Raw genomic sequence first — 22,514 nt, 5'->3', positions numbered from 1 at the left:
TCCACTAATCTATGGTCTTGAAGGTATCCCTCTTTTTTAATGGCTTTGAGGTTGATGATCATGTCTTCCAAAGCATCTGACAGATCCGGTATCTTCATCTGGTTCTCGACTCTAACCTTCAATACTTCTCCAAGTAAATCTTGATACACTTGTTCTGGTCTCCCGAACTGTTCTTCTAATTTCTTCATAATGATTGGAACGTTGTCTGGTTCGAGAAACAATCGACGAACACATCTTTCTGCTTCTCCTTTCAAAGCATGTTGTAAACGATTTAAGTTTTCTACATTACTGAAACTTCCTTCCTCGGTGGTTTCTTCAAAGGCTCGTTTGAACTTCGGCCAATCTTTTGAAGTACCATTAAAATTTGGCAAACTATTGAGGGTCATGCGCTTGATATGAGTTGATGAGGTCAAACCACTCATTTTCAACGCTTCAATTAGTGCCTTTAGGGTTGTATCCTGATTTGTTGATTGCGAAATTCCCATATACTCCGCCCTATCGTTTTTGCATTTCACGCAAACAAATTCTTCATCTTCATCGGGCAATCGTATCACCTTTACGCATGAAGCGTGAAACCAACGGTCGCATTCATCGCATCGTACCATATCATCAATGTCATCTGGCTCGGTGCACAAGCGACAAGCACCTTGATCATTTTCAACAAAATATGATCTTCTGCTCGCCATTGTTGAAAGTTAGTATATCTGTGCAGCAAAGAATACACAGATCCCTTTCGACAAGCAGAAAAATTATGACTCCGACACAACAGACTTCTAGATCGAATGCTTCGTAGAGAAAATTCTCACAGGAACCGATAGCTTCGAAAAAGAAATTTTCTGTTAAATCTTCTTCCGTCTTTAAAGAACCGATAGTTTCGGAATCGTAATTTTCCGCGGAATCTTCTTCCTCTCTGGAGCCACCAAATGTTACGAACCGAGCTTCTCCGGCAGGCCACGCGAAGGTTTGGCCCTCAGCAAGAGTTGCAGGGTTGTAACGGAGGAGAAACAAACAGCAGCAGAGTGGACAGAGTATTTGATACTTCGCCTACTAACCAGTCCTTCCCGCTAGTTGCTTCTGATCCAAGGTTGGGAAGCCTATGCAGACGGAAGGGGGTGTTTGGCTCGGAAATCTAGGGGCTCTGTCCTATTTCGGATATTTAGAATTAAACCTCTTTACTCGCTTCTGCGTTTGAATCCTGCTTTATTTAAAATATGGCCTACTTTTATACTAAATTTATCCTCCCAAGTTTACCCGAATATCCGTTCGGACGGGATAATTCGTGTTTCCAGAAACATCTTATTTTGACTTGGAAGGATAAACAATGGTTACTACGATTAGATTGGTAAAAAAAAGAAATTTAGAATCGCGTGCGTAACACTTACTTTCCTAACCGCGCGGCTACATGAGGTGAAATATACAGCGAAATGAACTATTTGACAGGCGAAATATCTGACGGATAACGCATCACAGCAACCAGCTGATGTGCAATGCAAACAAGTAACGTGTACAAAATCGTAATTAAATCCATTAAATAACTTCAATATTGAGTATTTCGTCAATTTTCAGTCAACAGATTATAATTTCTTCCAATTAGGGAATGTTCTGCTTGAGAAGATATTATTTTTAATAGAATTTCGAAAGCGGATGTTGTGTCTCCCCCAACCCTTTAGCTGTCAGATATTTCACCTGTCAAATAGTTCATTTCGCTGTATATTTCACCTCATGTAGCCGCGCGGTAAGATTAGTGTTGAAAAGTACTTAAATTATTACTTTTATGTTGCCCATTTTGGGCATTTTGCTGGCAATTTTTAGAGACACTTTGATGTGAGTTACAAACAAAGTAGGCGTTGAAGAAAAGAGACAGTCTTGCGGCTATAGAGTACTGGATCACAAATTATTATTTTTTCTCAAGTTATTGAATTATTTACAGTGAAATTGGTGATATTTGATACAATAAATGTGGTTTTATGCGTCGACATACGCGTAGTAGTGTTCTGATCAAGTTATAAGTGAATATTCATCAAAATCAAAAGTGTGTTATTCAGCCGTACCGGCGAACTCGTTCGACGAGAAACATTCGTCGCTCATGAGTGGACAGGGTTGTACCACTAGGTTGACCAGTACAAAATCTATACGGTTTTCTAATTTTTTATCTAGAGGGCTATGAAATGAGTGAAAATGAGCGTCGCGGCGAACGTTCCCAGGAACGAACGAGTTCGCCGGTACAGCTGATTGTTACGAGCAAAGTCTATATAATACAGAGGTCGAGTCGTCCAGAACATTTGATCAAAAAGCGTGGGAAAGTTTTGACAGCTGGATGAAAAAGCTTCAATAGTTTCATCGTAGCATACATTGAGGTTTTAGTTGTTGTACATGCAGTGGTCTGAAAGCATTTTCGGCCATTTTTATAAAAGTTGAGGAATATCAAGAAAAGATAGAATTATAGTGAAATTATCAATTACAACATGATCAGTGCCCGAAATTACGACGAAATCTTGTGCAGCTCAAGAGGGTCAAAGCTAAGAAGCCAGATTTCTGATTGTGGTCATTTTTAAGTGATGAATTACTGAAAAAACTACTCCATGCCACGTTCATGAGAAAGAAATGTATAGTTAAACCAAGTTTTGAGCACAAAATGCACAATTAGCCCTAAAAAGTGTATGGTTGTTTGGAATCGTTTGTGAACGCTTTTTCATCTAACTGTCAAAAATAAGCTTTCAAAATGGTGGACCAAAATCGAGCTATGCATCGACCTCTGTATTATATGGACTTTGGTTACGAGTTTCGGCTGGAGCCCACAGCATTGATCTGTCAAAAATCAACATTTACCGTGTACCAATTTTCGGCAGCATTTAAAGTGAATAATTACTTGTTTTTAGTGATTTCAAAATTCCCAGCGGGCTAGTATAAAATCTGCAACCATTGAATCTTTCATAAAAACCACACTTTCATTGTTTAAGTGCTCTGGTTCTCTTAATAATGAAACCTCTGCCGAACTATTCGCTGACAGCAAATCTGGCGAAACATGTTGAATTCTGCACATTTAGTTTGATATTTTGTAAAATAATCATGGAAATGATGTGAAACTTCGTATATGAATCACAAATAAGCATATCTTTATTTAAAAAATATGCGTTGACAAAATTTTCGACGTGTTTTTGCGTAATAACACGTTTATAGTTACCCTGCCGAAAACAGGTACACTGCCGAATACTGGTACAGTTACCCTATTTTAAACAAGACTGACGATATTAACCATTTTCTAAAGACTGGTATGATGTGTTCATTGCACACATGTTGCTTTCTCAACAGCTTCCTTTTATACTGGCCAAGTGAATGTTGCTCAGCGCTTTGTATGAATGACGATTTGTCCACCTACAACAATTAACAGCCTGGTTTGTTGCAATTTATACACGTTTATTAACGTTCCCAGGAACGAACGAGTTCGCCGGTACGGCTGAATATTTGAGAACAAACGGAGGACTGTTGAATGAAACAAAATGATGTTGTTGCTACGGATGTAGCTATCTATTTATTATGAGTAGCTTGGTAGACGTTTTTAGAACTGGCTTTGTGTTTATATTTATTTGCGCAGTTTAAAAATTCGCCTGTCCTTTCTAGCTTAATATTTGCTACTAACCGCGTTTCGTGATGGCGCCCTGTTCGTCGATCAGCTGTGCTACTTGACCCTATTTGACCTGCTCCCGAATTGGCCCTAATTACGGAGATCTGGTTGTTGCACAATCTAATCGTGTTGTCTCTCTTTGTGAATCTTGTACGCCATCTGCCGGGTATTTTGTATATTTGATCGAGTTGTCAAGTCAGCTTAATGTTTGTAAACATTACTGTTCCCTGTCCGATCACAAGCGGTCGATGTCGTGCCAACAGATGTATTCAAGAGCACTCTGATAACTTCCTTACTTTAAGTATGATACCGTATTTGATTCGATTACTCTGCTCCTTGCTTGCTGACTGAACGGATTCAATAATTGTTTCCATACATCAGATTTTGATAGGGAAATGTGTTGTTGTAATCCAGTAATCTTCAGATCATCATTTTAATCCAAGAACTGGCCGTCACGTAAGTTTTTTTGGCTTCTTTGTTCGTACTACGCCTGAGTAGAACCACATACTATTTCTGCGAGATACTGTTAAAACTTCAAGGCATACTAGATTTTGTTATGGAACAAACTGTCTAATTGCGTATCGATGTATTAGTGAGGAAGAACACCATAAGCCCACCTGATATATACACTCACTTTGAGTGGAAGCTAAATGCTAGTATGATTTATCTGTCAAGAAACGTTTTGGGTCTAGGAGGCTATAATTTTACCCAATAATGCAATAAGATGGGGAAAAATCAAATTGAGTATATATATCAGGTGGGCTTCCAACGTCACATGCCAGGTAAGGGTGGATGGAAAACTCTCAGGACCCTTTGCTACCACCAAGGGTCTGCGCCAGGGGGGCGGGCTTGCCTGTCTCCTATTCAACCTGGCGCTAGAGAGGGCCATCCGCGACTCGAGGGTGGAGACTACGGGAACCATCTTCTATAAGTCAACCCAGATCCTGGCATACCCGCTCCTAATCCTAAATGGTCGAACAGAGCTTTACGTCTATTAAAATCGGACAAAAACCGCGCTCAACGCGCCTACCGTTTAAATAATACTTTACACAATCTTTCTGTATATAAATATGCGGCTAAAGCTTATCGTTTTCTTAATCGCCATCTGTATCGTCGCTACGTCCGGCGTCTTCAAATGCGCTTCACTATTGATCCTGGGTCATTCTTTCGTTTTGCGAACTCTCGGTGTGGCTCTGCTAGCCTTCCATCTACCCTGTTTCTTGATCTGTCCTCTGCTACGTTCAATTCTGATATATGTAACCTGTTTGCCAAACATTTCTCTAGTGTATTTGTCGATCCTAGTTCTTTTAAGGTTCCTTTGGACGTAGGCTTGTCTTACACGCCCTCTGATGTGATATCATGTAATTCAGTCGTTGTAAGTGAAAGCCTAGTAAAATCCGCTTTATTCAAACTTAAAACTTCGTTTTCACCAGGCCCCGATGGCATCCCTGCCTGTGTTTTGAAAAAATGTTTTGCAATACCCTCACTCCTATTCTCACTCGTCTTTTTTCTCGCTCGCTTAGTGTAAGGATTTTTCCTAGTCAATGGAAACTAGCTTGGCTTGTTCCCATTTATAAGAAAGGTGACCGCACACTAGCATCAAACTACAGAGGCATTTCTATTATTTGTGCGTGTTCTAAAATCCTCGAGTCAATTGTCCATTTATCTGTAATGCCTTGTGTAAAAAATTATATTTCTACGGAACAACACGGCTTTATGCCCAATCGCTCAGTGTCCACCAACCTAATGTGTTTTTTGTCTTCTCTATATCACTACCTGTCTAGTGGTAAGCAAGTTGACACTATCTATACCGATTTCAAAGCAGCATTTGACAGTATACCTCTATCATTACTTGTTGCTAAGCTTCGAAAACTAGGTTTCGGTGGCTCTATATTGCCGTGGTTCAACTCCTATCTTGAGAATCGTTCATATGTAGTTAAAATCTGTGGCTCTTTCTCTGAATGTTTTCTTAGTTCTTCGGGTGTCCCTCAAGGTAGTGTCCTTAGTCCCTTACTGTTCATTCTCTTCCTCAATGACTGTACTTCGATCCTTCCTCCTAACGGCTTCTTGCTATATGCGGATGACGTTAAAATTTGTCTTCCTGTATCTTCTACAGCTGATTGTCTAGTCCTTCAATCCTGGCTCTGTAAATTCTCTACATGGTGTGCTTCTAACGGTTTAGTCCTGTGTCCTGAAAAATGTTCTGTCTTGTCTTTCTTCCGATCCTCTACAAGTATAACTCATGCTTATAGTGTCTGTGATGCCCCTATTCCCCGTGCGTCCTTGTCTAAGGATCTTGGCGTCTTCTTTGACCCGAGTCTTTCTTTCAAGGAGCACACGGACTATGTCATCAACAAGGCCAACAAAAGTCTTGGTTATATTTGTCGCATGTCCACTGAAATTCGTGATCCTTTTTGTCTTAAGTCCCTTTATTGTTGTTGGGTCCGTTCCGTACTAGAATATGCCTGTGTCATCTGGTCTCATGTCCAACTATCTCTGCTCCAAAGGATTGAGAGGATCCAGAGACGTTTTACAAGGATCGTATTTCGTAGGTCGCTGGGTCATCACTCTATTCCGCTTCCTTCGTATGACGATAGATGCACTCTATTAGGCCTTGCCAAGTTGGAGCACCGCATCTCGGTGGCTCAGGCTTCTTTCGTCGCTGGCATATTGCTCAATACGATTGATACTCCTTCACTTCTGTCGCGCTTACATTTGTATGCACCTTGTCGCACCTTACGTTATCGTTTTCGTCTCCTGTTACCTATATGTCGTACACGTTTTGCTCGCAATGAGCCTTTTGTAAGAGCTATGTCGTCTTTTAATAGTACTTCTGATCTGTTCGATTTCAACATATCCTATCCTGTCTACCGATCCCGTCTTCGCTCCTTTTCCGTACCATAAACTCCTTCCAACTCCTTCGTGAATAATTGTATACTATAGTCAGCAAGCACTATTGTTGTAACCCAACGTGGCCGAACAATTAATAAAATAAAAATAAATAAATAAATAAATAAATAAATATAGACATCATTGGTCTGCGGCTCTTCTATGTAGCAGAAGCCTACCAAGGGATCGAGCAGGCGGTAGAGAGCCTCGGATTGCAGATAAACGAGGCAAAGACCAAACTGATGGTGGCAACATCAGCGGGCCCACCGATAAATAATCCGAATCTACGTAGGCGTGATATACAGATAGGTAAACGCACTTTTGAAGTCGTCCCAGAATTCACCTATCTGGGGTCAAAGGTCAGCAACGACAACAGTATGGAAGCTGAGTTGCGCGCAAGGATGCTGGCTGCCAACCGGCCATTCTACAGCCTGAAAAATCAGTTCTCCTCAAAGAACTTGTCGCGACGGACGAAGCTGGGACTATATAGTACCTATATAGTACCAGTACTCACATACGCCTCTGAGACATGGACACTGTCCAAATCTGACGAAACCCTCTTAGCCGCGTTCGAGAGGAAGATGCTCAGAAGGATACTTGGCCCCGTATGTGTGGAAGGACAATGGAGGAGCCGCTATAATGACGAGCTATACGAGATGTACGGCGACCTCACTGTCGCAAATTGAGGTGGCAAGATGGCGTGGAGGCGTCCGCCATTAAGGCCGGGATAACGGACTGGCAGACGAAGGCGCGAGACCGTGAGCGGTTTCGGACACTCCTGAGGCAGGCCAAGACCGCAAAGCGGTTGTAGCGCCGGATAAGTAAGTAAGTATCAGGCGGGCTTATGGTGTTCTTTCTCACCAATACATCGATACACAATTAGACAGTTTGTTCCAAAACAAAATCTAGTATGTCTCGAAGTATCTAATACTGTTTAAAGTATTTCGCAGAAATGGTATGTGGTTTTACTCAGGCGTAGCACGAAGAAAGAAGCCAAAAAAAATTGCGTGATGGCCAGTTCTTGAATTAAAATGATGATCTGAAGATTACTGAAGTACAACAACACATTTCCATTGCCAAATCTTATATATAGGGTACAATTATTAAATCCGTTCAGCCAGCAAGCAAGTAGCAGTGTACCAACCGAACCAAATACGCTATCATACTTAAAGTGAGAAAATTATAAGATTGCCTGTGCATATCAATTTGTTTCATTCAATAAGCCTCTGTTTGCTCTCAAATATCGCGTAAAAGTGTGAAAATTTATGATAGACTTAGAAAAAAGTGTATAGAACAATCATCAAAGCACCCCGTTTGTTATGGATATACAGTGGAGCGCCGTTTATCCGAGTACCTTTTATCCGGTTGTCCTTTTATCCGTGCTGTTGAAAAATGACAGCTCAATACATGGATAACGTTGTGTGCTAAGGAGGATTTTTGAAATAACGGTTACCAGAGCATTTTGTCATAACAAAATACGCTATAATTAATGGCACATTTCAAATATTATCATCGGAAAAAATGAAGTTTATAAAACTGGCTAGGTTTTACCAAAACATAATATTAATTTCAAAAACAAACCAGGTACCCCTCTTTCACTTTTCCCCTCTTTCACTTTGTTTCACCGTTACCATCCCTAGTACACTCTGACTCTTCCTTTCTATTCAGTTCATCTGTTGACTTGTTGTACTGCCGTGGTTGGATTTGATCCGCAGTACATCAAGTCAGAACAGCTCAATTAAACTTGTAAACCATTGAAGGCTTCGAAATTTAGGTCGTTTAAAAGGCACTAGTAGACGCATCGAACCTTAAAGCAGAAATAGATCCACGCATAAGTGAAAATATTGACGATGATATCGTGTTGCCTTTGATGATTGCATGGTGTTCAAAAAACAACAAGGGATGATAAAGAGCAAACGATGGAGAGTGCAAGTAATGAATTTTGTTTTCGTTAATTGTGGAAACTAAATTTGATTCTTTTTGAATGGTAGCTGCTGATTTAGGATCCAGGCTAGACAAAGAAAAAGGATTTGAAGAAAATTTGTGAAAACAGAATGTATAAATCCTCCAAGTGCAAATAATCCCTGAAGCAATTTCAATGTGACTAGCAGTGGAAAAGGAGTGTACGCTCTCTAAGCATGGATGAATTTGAAAATAACGGAGGATGTAAGAACACTGCAAAACAGCACATGTTATGTACATGTGGCCAGCCGGCTCTGTCAATCAATTTACACTACAAACCATTAAAAGCACGTGATTTTATTCAGCTTTTATAGGGTTCTTTGCCGGGTGTTATTTTCAAGCTTATTAGGGAGGCCTTTAGGCTTTAGGCCGTTCTGTGATTCATAGGAATGTTTTGGAATTGTGCATGCAGGTCAGAAATACAAAATACATCACGAATCAATACAATTATACTATTTTTTTAAGTAATTGATTAGATGTGTATTACTCTCACATCAGTTATTTAAGTGTCGAACATCTGCGTCGGTCAGCGCCCCTTAAAAATGGCACCTACGCCCCGCTCACAAGTAAAATTACTACTGAATCCTTCTCTGGCTAGGACATTTAATACAATCTTCTGCTAGACGCTTCAATCAAGCCTCTACTTTCGTGTTACCGATTAAGGCCTTCACTCGTCTTAAACTGCCATTGCTAACTATCACACACAATCCAAAACATGGCCTTTCATGTAATATTAGATGGTGTTGTGGCCCTGCCGCACTCGTATCTTTCGCCATTATTTTCGCCTTTTGTGCCACCATTATTTTTCGTTTTAAATTCGACTCGATGCGTATTCTCTCTAGGTATTTTCAATACATGTAATATTCCTCTTGATTTTCAACGTTAACGGTTAATGGTCATCGCACAATTGAGTATCTTCTTCTTCGTCAAGCTGTCAAAATTTTTTTGTTGATGCCTGTAATGCAGAAAGAATTGCCCTCTGAAATTTTAAAACTTTTTTACATTGACAATAGCACTCCGTTGGGTATTTTGCACTTACCTAGAGGCTGTAAATAAACTATTGGTACGGGAAGATGTTCATCATCTTCCCATGTTTGCCCTCACGTTTTCTTCGAAGCATCGTGTGTCCGGTACAACAATTCACTATATTTTAACTGGTTTGGGATATTTGATAAGCTCTTTCAACAAAATAATCGAGAAATGTATCCCACGGATAGTTATTGAACGTTTTACAAATGTAAACATTACGTTGCTGATCCAATGTTCTCCTTAAATCACAACACAATGGCGGCTCGATGTGGAGAAGATATTTACACTCACTCAAAAATTCGACCTCATCATGTTTTCATCATGTGAGCGGCTGTTGCCCGATCATCTCATTAGAGCAATCATCGGCGATAGATTTGCTCACCATACAAACAAAATCGTCCCGCCTCAGCGAGGGGAAAAAACAAGCTTGCTCAGTACGCAGGAGGAAACGATGATAGCCTCTCAGTATGGATTGAAGCTACTGTCATTGAGCTCGCCATAGTGAGAGCAGGCTGGATTGTCATCCGGGTAAGCCCACCTGATATATCAACTCACTTTGGGAAAAATGTTGCCTAGCGCTTTGTATGACTAGTTGTTAACACTCATAGTTTGGCTTGTAAAGACACGTAAACAATACCACATAACATTTATTTCAACAAATTACAAAACAATTTGATTGTAGTCAACTGTCGGTTACTCTTTGGCTTCGGAACGGGCATTTGTGTTCCAAAATATCTATTTATTTGATGGAAATTATACTTCACCAGCGTTTACGTCTCGCGAATCAACATTCTTGTGTATGCCAATCCTAATCTAAGTTTGTAATGGGACCAAACAATATTTTTTCCATCCACACTGTTCCTATAAAGTCCATTTAGATTTGAATCGTGACATTTGTTGTACCACCATGCTCCCTTATACCTGATAGCACAATTTGTATTTGGCGTTAAATCATTGTTCCGATCCTTTGTCACAAACTTCATGCCCTTGTGTACCAACAATGACTCTCCTGCCGTCCCAGTGTATGCTCCCAGCTTTGCTAACGGAAATTGCTCCTCCTCACTTCCGATCGCGAACTCATCATACCGTGCGTAAATGTAGTTTCCATCGAAGTCTTTCAGTTGCACCAGTAGCTCGTGCTTTCGTGCTGATGTCAAACGATGTAACTGCTCCAATCCGAGCCAAAACTCTCCATCCATGCTGCCGAATCCGTCCCGATACTCGGTCCATTTACGGAAAAAGTCCACCGATCCATCGTAACGATACTGGAACACCAACCAACCTCCTCCGAAGGCAGTCTGTTCGCAGTATCCCAGAAATGGTTCATCCTTCTCTGTTGATTGTAAAATGTACTTGCCCGATTCCTTTGATGGCTCTTCCTTGCATGATCCCGATGAGATACTTTGGAGATACAAGCCTGAACTGGCTTTAAACCGAGCTAAATCATTATTTGAGGCAAGCTTTTGAATCTCCTGTTTCATCTTTTTTCGCTTGGCGTTGACTGTTTGCTCAGTGAGCATTTGGTTCAGCTGAGTCTTCACATTGGTGAGACTCTGGTCTATCGTTATTTCCTGCTGAATTATGCTACGAGTGACGCTGGCCAGTTTTTGCTCAACGATGTCTCGATCCTGCTTCATTTCAGCTTTCAATTCATTCCATTTGTCCTGTAGCATTTGATTCAGTAGAGTCTGCTGTTTGGTGAGATTCTGGTCCATCGTTTTTTCCTGCTGAATTATGCTACGAGTGACGCCGGTCAGTTTTTGATCAACGATTTCTCGATCCTGCTTCATTTCAGCTTTCATTTCGTTCCATTGAGTGTGCTGTTTAGTGAGATTCTGGACCATCGTTTTTTCCTGCTGAATTATGCTACGAGTGAGGCCGGCCAGTTTTTGCTCGACGATTTCTCGATCCTGCTTCATTTCAGCTTTCAATTCATTCCATTTGTCCTGTAGCATTTGATTCAGTAGAGTCTGCTGTTTGGTGAGAAGCTGGTCCATCGTTTTTTCCTGCTGAATTATGCTACGTGTGACAGCGGCCAGTTTTTGCTCAACGATTTCTCGATCCTGTTTCACTGCCGCTTCCGCTTCGTTCCATTTGTCCAGTAAATGCTCTAGCTTCGTAATTATCATCTCAAACGCAAATACAGGTAATGTTGTATCTCGGATATTTCGATCGACACCACGCACTTTGGCTATTGAAAACAACGCAACCATTACAAGTACACCTATTTTAGTAACGTACATTGTGACCAGGATTCAACCACTCTGCTGACAAAGACTAAGCTAAAGCGGCTACAGTGACTTCTTTTTATATTGAAGTAGTGGAAAAGAATAACTTTACGTCAAAAAAATGATGAAGAAGCCGATCCGCATTGAAATGAAACAATGTATTTTTTGTTCAATCGCTGATAGCATTAAAACAAAACAGGCCAGCCTCATGATGCAAATGAAACTCGAGATTGCAAATTAAAAAAAAAAAAACATCATTTTTTGTTCGTCTGATTCAACAACAACAACAAGAGATACGAAAATCACACTCAATGGTAGCAGACGTAATAAATGGTTGTTAAATCTCTTAAAACCACAACACACATCATAGTTTCAGTCCATCAGCGTTAGCTCTGTGTCTTTTCTTCGTTTTTAGCAACGCTTGAATGCCCGCATAATCTTGCGTATTTATTTGATGGATTCTCCTGCTGATAGATGGAAGTCATTCGTTTGAAGATCTTTTATAAAATATTCGACTGCGGCTTCAGAATGTGCGAGAAAGCGTTGAGTTTTACTCGACGAAAATAAATAGTCACACATGGCGCTGATTTCAATACAAATACAAATGTACAAATGTTATATTTCATTGTAATTTTAAACTTTGAAAAGGACAGTGTAAGCACTAACTTCTAAACACTAATTCATCACGGTGTGTTAGTGTGTTGCGCACAAATTACGTCTTTACTATCTCGAGTTTGGCCAAGCATCTCTCGTTACAAAAAAGGCGAGAACGATAGTCGCAACCACGGAATCCCTTGCCTGGAGATCGGTACTTCATCGCTCACAGAACTGTCAAAAATATAACCAAAGTAGCAAATTCTCCTAAACCAAATGTTTAATTAGTTCAAAACCAAACAACACGAATTTAAGCTTCGTTCGATTTCTTCTTTGGACTTAGTTTACGTACAGCTCGTAACCTGTAGCAATAAAAGATGCACTAATCGATGTTTTTCTTCCGCTATCAGCGAGGGTCTCTAATCCTATCAGTAAACAACGCGATTGGTATGGTGGCAAAGTGTTACTGGCACTCCACTGAAGTCCGGCGACTATCGCAAAACGTGTGAATGTTCGTGTGAATTCTTTCTATTCCTTCTTTTTAAACTTATGCAGATGGACACCAGACTCCAGACTGAGCAGTACTCACCCATAGTCACACACGATAACACACATAGTCATTTTAAATAATAAACCAAGAGTTCTGTTGACTCTCTTGATAACATCTTCATAATGAGCTTTGAAAGTTTTCAGTTTTATGTCAAGTAGTACACCTAAGTCGCGTATTTCACTTTTGTTCTAAAGAAGCTGTCCGTTTCTCCTATAGACATTGGAGATTGGTAGACGTGCATGAGTGAACGACACAACATTTTTCAATACACAGACATAACATATCACGCTTACCCCACTTATCGAACAAGTCCAGAGCCATTTGTAGGGTATTGATGTCTTTGAAAAACGAGTATAACTTAATGTCGTTGGTATACATTAAAGATTTCACGTCACGCATGACAAAATTCACATCAATAATTAAAAAAAACAGAATAATCATTTATTCTTGCGCATTGCGGTGATACTATGCACCAGCACACCCATCCAAATTTATTTACGTAATGCATAGGGTAAATGTACCTTACCTTGATGCATACGGTAAATGTACCTTAGTACCAATAGTGGTTGTATTGCACTAAAATGCGGTTCATAGGGCAAATTAAAAGTAATTAAGTTATGTACGTTAGTGTGAAATGTTCTTTAGCCTTTTACAAAGGGTTTAAAAGTTAAATGGAGCCATTCCGTTGCTTAGTGACTGAAAAATCCATTAATTTGTGAAATGTGTCAACATTTTTCCAAAATCCTTAGGATTTCATGACGACACTCATATTTATGTTAACGTTCTAAATAACCACATAACCACGTAATTACTAGTTTTTCAACATAACTGTTATGAAATATTATTGTTTTACTAAAATTATATGCCTTTTGACCATATTTAAGCATTTTTAAGTGTTTTTTACCATAGTGCCATTATAGGTACACAAAACAGGCATGTTTCTATAGTGGTTATAGTTATAAAATCAATAAAAACAGGTCGTTTTCTGTTTATTCGAGGATATTTTCGACATGTCGTACTGTTTTCACTAAAACAAGCAACAGAAATGAGTTTTATGTAGGTAATTTACCAAACACAGACCAAAATTCGCTTATATGGCTGAATGAAAAATTGACTTCAAAACAAGCACATTTCTTCCGGGTGTAGGTTGACGACAGGTGTGATGCAGTACTTTAGTCAATAGTTTCATCGATCAAATTTATACATTTTTTACGATCAAATTACGGAAGAAACCAATATTATGGAAGTAATCCTTGCTATTCATTCAAAACAGCTTCTAAACTAAGTTTCATTGATATTATACACCGTTTTTGATGCATCTTTGTTTACCACCACTATAGGAACACAATAAGACGACTATAGGATCCATACCACCATTATAGGTACAACGAAGCAGCCACAAAAATTTGTATTTTTCGTAAATTTGATGTATTTCATGGTAAAAATGGTTGTGATTGCGAAGATAAATCATATTACAATTGCTATGTGTTAAAATATTCAGAAAATGTCCTTCCTGACACTTTAAATCCATTAAAACACATCGGTACCACTACAAATTGCACCACTATTGGTACATTTACCCTATAGCTTTCCTTTTATTTCCTTAATGCATATAAAGCTCGTTTGCTCAATTAATAAAAAAACGACATTGTGTTGCGAAATCAGCAGATAACCAGCATACTTCTACGGACGACTGTTGAGACGTTATCAACAGGATTCTTTCTTTTACCCGAAATATGTAATGCAAGCAGCTTTAAGCAACGTTAATTTATTATTTGAGGCTAAAAATTCAGTCACTTGGCTCGGGAATATGGGAAAGAATGGCTCATGATCGTAACCTTTGCCGCAATCGGAAATTTTCATGCAATCGGGACGACTTGGCCCGATCGTTATCAGCAGTTGTCCACCCGACTCCACTTCGATAGCGTTCTCTATCGGGATTGTTGTATAACACTAATGTGCCATCGGATTGACTGTAAATATTTATTTTAATATTCAACAACGACCTTCGTTTGAACATAGAGCGGCATTCTTTGCCAACAGTTTGCTCGTGCATCATGCTCTACTTGCCATGCATATGCAATCGTATCAAACGATTGATACGCCTGTTCAAGCCTCGTGTTTTGTGTGGCTTGGAGGGCTTATTGATGATGTTTTGATTCACTGACCATTACTGACCTCTACCATGGGAAATTCCAAAAACTGTCACAAAAAGAAAGGTGATATTTAATTTGTTGCTTTTGTATCATATTGGACATTGACTTCCCATGGCTTTCTTCAAGATTTCCTACTCCACTTGACCAGTATAAAAGGAAGCTACATAAATTGTTGCAGCACAGAGTCATCCTAGAGAAATTGTAGCGATTGGTGAACAAGATCAACGTTCCGAAGGTGATTATTTATTTATTTATTTATTTATTTATTTATTTATTTAGATACAAATATCTGCCTTAGTGGGCTAAATATAGGGAAACTTAATGACTAAAAATTAAAATTAATGATAGTATAGTATAGTATAGTTTATTGTGGAAGTAATTGGCCAAGTGAGGTGGCCTTATTACTTAATACTACCCTATAACTTAACTCTAGCAATACATAGCTTATCAGTAACCGAACAAATACATTACATAACGCACAGTACAGTAAACAGTTTAAAAATGTGTCGCGTGATGCCAGTCAAAATTATCATAATTAGCGCTAAATTTAAGAGCCATCGCAGTCATGGGATCACTTTCACTATAAGCACGTCTAGCCAGTTGAGTTTTAAGTAGTCGATAGTTACGAAATGTTCTAGAGGGTACATTTAAGTTAATTCTAGCTAGTAATTCGGGTGCGTCAGTCTCACCTAAAATTAGCTTAGACATACATTTCTGCTGAGCTACTTCTCGTCTCTTTTCAAGCGTCTCTAACCCAAACAGTAAACACCTAGTTTCATAAGACGGACGAGGATCAAGATTGCGACACGGGGTAAAACGCAGGACAAAACGTGTGAACTTTCTCTGTACTGACTACAATTTTTTGGATCAAAAGCTGGATGAAGGAGACCATACTACAGAAAAAGACAGCTGATGAAAATTTAATTTAAAGTCAAGGGTAACGCCTAAGTCCCTAAAAGTCTGACAACGTTGCAGTATGGTTCGAGATATATTATAATTATGGGTTATGGGACAGACAGTTCGGTGAAACGACATACAAATACACTTATAACAAACAAAAACTTAAATCTAACTAGACAAACATATACTAGACAACAAGCAATTTGTAACACAGGCAACACAAGTAAAATGAAAGAATTAGGATGGGGAAACGAAAAGGGAGTCAAAGAACTGAAGGAAGAGGGGGCGAAGGGATTGAGGGGGGATATGAAAATCAAACACACCAGAAGCACTGTTGAAGCGATGGAGGGATCGAAGAAATGGATCATTGATGCCATAAAGCGTTCTTCTCGACGAAATTTGAAGGAAATCGCAGCGTCGAAGAAAGCGAGCAGGCGCGTACAGCGGTATTCTGTCAAGTAATGAAGGACAATCAATTTCGTTCCGAAGCAAACCGCTGATAGGCAAAGCTTGAGAAGCAGAGCGACGATCGTGCAGGGTCATCAGACCAAGCATGCGACACCGGACTTCATAAGGGGGAAGAGAAGCACCCGATTGCCCTAAAAGACGCCTAATGGCAATACGGGTGAATCTGCGTTCAACGCTTTCAACCCTTTCAATCCATACCGAGCTGGCTGGGCACCATACAACGCTAGCGTATTCTAAAATAGGGCGGACTAAGCTACAGAAAAGGGCTTTAAGGCACATAGGGTCACGCACATCATTTGCCATAGCACAAATCATTCCTAATACACTATTGGCTTGGTTAATGGTGCGCTCAATATGTTGATTGAATGACAGCTTTGCATCAAGGAGAACCCCAAGATCACGAATGACATTAACACGATTTAATACAACAGAGTTCAATGCATAATTATGGGACAACAGATTTATACTGTTAGTGTTGGTGTTTATTCTTTCGCATGGTCCTGCTGGAAGAACCAAAAGTTTAACAGTGATAAAACAGCACAGTACATGTTTCAACTGGATAAAAGATGTATTATTTACTCTCAATTAAACACTGAGAGTAAAATGAAACATCCAATCAGCACACACTGGTACAATATGCTCACTGTCCTTTGCTTGTAACCCGGCGACGAGTGATAAAAGAGATCCTTGAATGCTCCTAGCTCTTAATTGCAAAAAATATTTGTTCTATGGCTAAAATCAGCCATAGAACAAAGAATTTTTCCAATCAAGCGCAAAAGATGAGTCCAAAATAGCAAAAAAGACTCCCATTCGCTCCATAGCAACGACAATAAATAATGTTTAATTTAACTGTCAAAATTTTCCCAATGCTTTCTGTCAATTTGTTCTAAGCGCATCGACCTGGTCTCTTTGATGGCCCTTGGGTAAACAAAACACGGCCAAAATAATAGCTAGGCTGTGCAATAAACAGGATCGAAGCACTCTTTTTGTTCCAATTACTTAACATTGGATTAAAATTAGAAATTTTGAGCAAAAACTCGAACATTCTTGTACCGAATCGTGAGATTTTACTATATTTTTTTATTAAAATCAAAATTTAAAGTGTAAATTGTTTACATGGCGAAAACAACCTTATTTTATGATGTAGAATTCCTAGCGGTATGCTTAGAAATCCATTTGTATTTATAACGAGTATTTATAACAATTTGGAAAAAAAATTTATACGCAGTGTGCAATAATTGATTGGTGTGCAACAATTGACAGATTACCCTACACTACCTATTTAACTTGCGAGAAGGATTGCACATTGCAGTGCCATTATACACTGTTTCCACGTAGCTACAGTCAGTCCAAAAAGTATTTATAAATAGGCATGACGGGGTTTGATTCAAGGATTTTCAATACACATGCATTGCTAAAAAAAATAAGCATTAAAATAGTGCAGTAACAACTAAATCAGGACCAGGAAATGGTCTTGTGCACATTTATAATGCTCAGGTTGGAGAACCTGCACATCTGTTCATTCCTCTGCGGTAATTGCTGCGGTTCGATTGCGCCTTTCCAGCGCATCTCCAGAAGTGCTATTATCTGGAAGCCACCGGCCCAGACCTCATCGTACAGGATACGGGTACTCCCATGCGATAAGAGAGATCTGCAGTTCCACGTTCCGAGCTTCCAATTTTAAGTCCTTTTTCCTTGAAAGGGCGTGAATCGATTGACCCGATACATTTTTTCTTCCCGATAAAGTGTTGACTTTTTGTTGCGTTGCAGGTTTACGAGGGTGGCTGTTTTGGTTGTTTGTTTTGGTGGTTGTTTTAGGGCCTACGCTCGCTGGCTTTTTAGAGTCCTGCAACGAGCCAAGACGGGAGAAGCTAGCATAGCTCTTCGGGAAGAGGCCGCTCCTAGCATGGAGAACCGACACTCCCAGGTAGAGTCATGCAGATCAATTATCTTACACCCCCCCCCCCCCCCAACCCCCCGCCCCTCAATTTAGCCATGCAAACCATCCGTCCAAGGGGTTGGGTATCCTCGTATAAACAAGCTTGGATAATTGAGAGACGTGTTACCGTTCTGTACGACGGGGACGTATTGAGTAGGAGTAGGGGGTGGAGAGTCTTAGTTAACCTTACATTAGGTTTCGGATCCACTCCCGTATCAGCGGGGTATTGCTACAACACTGCCATCAGCATTCTCAGCGATAGCTAAAGGGAGTCCACATCACTTCTCATCAACGCTATCTTGTGTTGAACTTATTGCTTAACTTGGTTCCATTGCATTAAATGGTTGCCCTTCGCAAATGAGAAACGAATGAAAACGCGAATTATGATGGGCACATTCGAAAGTGACTTGGAATGCCCTGTGATGTAAGATGTACTACATAATAAAACATTGCATTTGTTTTGTAATTTCGATTTCAATTTATTTGATTGTCAGCCTAGAGAGGTTAAAAAATACCTTCGCCTATTATTACCTAATCTAATATTAACTGTAGACTAGTGAGTAAGATTTCTAAAAGTAAAAAAAGTAGTATTATGTGCTAGTAACAAAGCTATTATTAATCCTAATGACGAGAGCTGATATGAACAGAGGAAAGTGTAGGAATATAACGGGATGGAAGGCTTGATTAAATACACGAATAACAGGTTGGCTGATAAGTCCCCGGTCTGACACATAGATGGCGCCGCTAGTATTAAATGCATTTTTTTTTATATAGTACCAACCTTCAAATGATTCGTGTCAAAATTTGACGTCTGTATGTCAATTAGTTTGTGAGACAGAGCGTCTTTTGTCAAGCAACTTTTGTTATTGTGTTGTTCCACCAAGACAACGCACCGTGCCACAAGTCATTGAGAACGATGGCAAAAATTCATGAATTGGGCTTCGAATTGTTTCCCCACCCACCGTATTCTCCAGATCTGGTCCCCAGCGACTTTTTCTTGTTCTCAGACCTCAAAAGGATGCTCGCAGGGAAAAAAAATGGCTGCAATGAAGAGGTGGTCGCCGAAACTGAGGCCTATTTTGAGGCAAAACCGAAGGAGTACTACCAAAATGGTATCAAAAAATTGGAAGGTCGTTATAATCGTTGTATCGCTCTTGAAAGGAACTATGTTGAATAATAAAAACGAATTTTGACAAAAAAAATGTGTTTTTCTTTGTTAGACCGGGGGGACTTATCAGCCAACCTGTTACAAGCAAGCAAGGGGTCGTTGGATCCGAACACAGCACGACGATAGTACGGATAATGTCCCCCGGCCTTGAATTGCTTATGTTGCGCGCTTCGGTTGTTTTCGATAAGTGTGTCTCAATGTTTTTTTTATGAACGGTATGGTCTGAGTATTTGCTATGGTGGTGTGGTTTATAAAAAATTGTGTGTTATAGTAGATATGCTAGAATAGCTCTAGCGACTTTACTTTCAAAATGTTGGTTAACTGTAAGTTTGTCGTCTAACAACACACCGTGGTCGTAAACAAGAGAAGTGCGATTGAGCATATCATCAGCTAGATAATAATCATACCGTATAGCATTTTTATTACGGCAGAAAGAGATCACCAAACATTTATTTAAACAAATACTAAGACGGTTACTAGAACACCATCGGGAAAATGAATTTATATTATTTTAGAATACTTGGCAATCATGCAGGCTGCTGATAGTAAATAATTTTTTTTTATATCAGCGCAAAGCAGAAGACCATGAAGAGGGAGAATTTCATGAAGGTCACTAATAAATAAAATATACAATAGAAGACTTAAGACACACTCTTGTCAACGCCAGATGTATTTAAAAAAACGGGAGAAATTGTCAAGCCAACCTTGAATCGTATTTCTCTGTCGCTGATAAAAGACTTCAGCCAAGCAACAATCGATTCAGAGAAATCTAATTTATGAAGTTCAAGTAGTAGAAGCTCATGAGGTACTGTGTCAAATGCAGCTTTGAAGTCCGTGAATACTGCATCCACTTCAATCCAGAATCAATGGAAGGTTAAATTGCATAAATTGCATCAAATTTGTGACGATGGACCGTTTGGGCATGAAACCGTGTTGAATGAAACATATCCAATTTTTGACAGAAAGAAGATCGGACAACACTTTCAAACATTCTATAACATGCAGGTAAACTTATAATTCATCTATGACTAGAAACATTCGTTTTATCACCTTTTTCAAATATGGGAAACAGCCAACACGATTTCCATTAAGCAGGAAAACATTTAGTTGTCAGTGAGAGGTTAAAAATAAATGCTAATAATGGTGTGATAATGTTTGCGCAATTTTCAAGAACTGATGCGGGGATTTTGTCAGGTCCGGGAGAGTAAGACGGTTTTAGAATATTGAGAGCTGTTAAGATTGATTCTTCATCGAAAGCGATTTAAGCAACATCCACCACGTCACGGGTAGTAGAGCAGCATCAGTTAAATCGGGAGGGCCTATAAATACGCTAGAAAAATGATTGGGGAACAGAGAATATATTGCTTCGGGGGTAGCAGAGCTAGCAAATGCATAGAGCATTGCACTAGGAAGATTACAGTGTTTGCGGTGTGGATTGACATATATCCAAAAACTAGCTGAGTTATTGCAAAAGCGTAATTGTAGGTTGTGAATATAAGATCTATGACGAGTTCGATTATAAACGCGATATGCGTAACAAACATACCTATAAATGCGCAGAGTGCGAGGTGAACAATAATGTATGCGCGATGGTACCGGACGTTCGTGACGTTCTGATCAGATTGAACCAAAACCAGATAACATCAATTTTTCTTGATTGCATTACTGATTACGGTACGATCACGTGTATTAAGTAAAGAACTTTTTGTGTACGAAAACAGGCCTATTATATTGCGTTCTGTATTCGAGAAGATTCACTCGCACGTTCATTATGTTCATTTTCGTATCGTTTTGCGACGTTCCCCTTCGAAAAAACCTTCCGGCAGATTCGAGTCGACGAAGTAAAAATCAGTAGGGGAAGGTAGGTAAAGACGGACACGTTAAGGGCAATGGTAAAAATCTAGGGATATATAAGTGCAACGACCATGAAAATGTGCATATATTATCTTACACTCATGCTTCATCAGAAAATGTGTTGAAACTTTTAAGTTTCCATCGATTTTTGCCTTTTTTTCATGAATGAAAAACATGTTTTTTTTCGTGCGGTTTTGAAATGTTCGGGTAAGACGGACACCTGATATGGGAAAGATGGACACCATGAAGGGTAAGATGGACACCTGTAGAAAAGGTTATAAAGTGAAGAGTTTTACAGTATTTTAACAAATTCTATCGCTTTCCACGTCCTGGTACGTTTATAAACCAATTCTTTACCTATTGCAACGACGATTCATTTAAGGAATTGGTTTTAGGAATCGTAAGCGGCGCTTGCAATATATCGTAGAATGCAGCATCTAAAGCATTATTGAAATATCGCGCACTAACAGCTGACGTTGCTCCAGCTTACAGAACAACAGTCTAGAACTTCCTTTTAGGAAATTACTCCGCTAAAAGACCCCCAGTATTTTTTGAAGGATATGTGTAATAGTTTTATCCATTTTCCACCATGACAAAATTCAAAATTTGATATTTGTAATCCCATAGAATTTCTCAACTATTCCTGAACGATGTCGTATCAATGCCTCATCTTTTTAATGCTTAAAGTTATCCAAGTCGAGACAAAATATTGGATTTCATGAAGCGCCTCATCAGTGTCAAGAGAGTAATAGCATAATAAATGGCTGCTATTTTAACTGGTGTTCCGTTATCACATATTTCCATACTTTCTCTAGTTGCTGATTGGTTTATAGCTTCGGAATACCTTTATTTAAGGTATTTGAAGAAATCTATTTATCATCAATTGATATACTATAAGAAGTAAAATAAATCAATAAACTCGGTGTCCATCTTTCCCTACAACAAAGTGTCCGTCTTTCCCGCTTTGGTGTCAGGATGTTTAAACCACCAGAAAACAAGATTTTGTATTGCTTTCACTCTCGTTCTTTCACCCGTTTTTTCATTAATGATCACGACAACTCATTCATGAAATAAAATTTAAGGAAATATAAACAATACAAGTTGTAGAGCTTAAGATTCGTAGTAGTCAAATTAGATCCACAAGGGTGCACA

General features: G+C 39.3%; 2 protein-coding genes across 2 annotated transcripts in view; one reads left to right on the top strand and one right to left on the bottom strand.

The window, feature by feature from the left end:
- Positions 1–9,801: 9,801 nt before the first annotated feature.
- Positions 9,802–12,817, bottom strand: LOC3291158 (angiopoietin-related protein 7). Its single transcript, XM_061659410.1, has 2 exons — positions 12,680–12,817; positions 9,802–12,594 (listed from the first exon to the last, which is right to left on the bottom strand). The coding sequence occupies exon 2, from the start codon at positions 11,746–11,748 to the stop codon at positions 10,276–10,278; it is 1,473 nt and encodes a 490-aa protein (XP_061515394.1). The 5' UTR covers positions 11,749–12,594; positions 12,680–12,817; the 3' UTR covers positions 9,802–10,275.
- LOC3291156 (seminal metalloprotease 1) overlaps positions 11,430–22,514 on the top strand; it is a 53,478-nt gene continuing 42,393 nt past the window's right edge. The window contains exon 1 of the mRNA XM_061659418.1: positions 11,430–11,651. The gene's annotated coding sequence lies outside the window, so the exon portion shown is untranslated. The remainder of the gene's footprint in view (positions 11,652–22,514) is intronic.

The sequence above is a fragment of the Anopheles gambiae genome, chromosome 3 (genome assembly GCF_943734735.2).
Source record: "Anopheles gambiae chromosome 3, idAnoGambNW_F1_1, whole genome shotgun sequence".
In the NCBI taxonomy this organism is placed as follows: domain Eukaryota; kingdom Metazoa; phylum Arthropoda; class Insecta; order Diptera; family Culicidae; genus Anopheles; species Anopheles gambiae.
The sequence above is the reverse complement of the archived record's forward strand: the minus strand, read 5'-3'. Positions and strand labels throughout refer to the sequence as shown.

What these genes read in the sequence shown, in the direction of transcription:
- LOC3291158 (XM_061659410.1), bottom strand. Translation starts at nt 11,748, where the DNA reads ATGTACGTTACTAAAATAGGTGTACTTGTAATGGTTGCGTTGTTTTCA.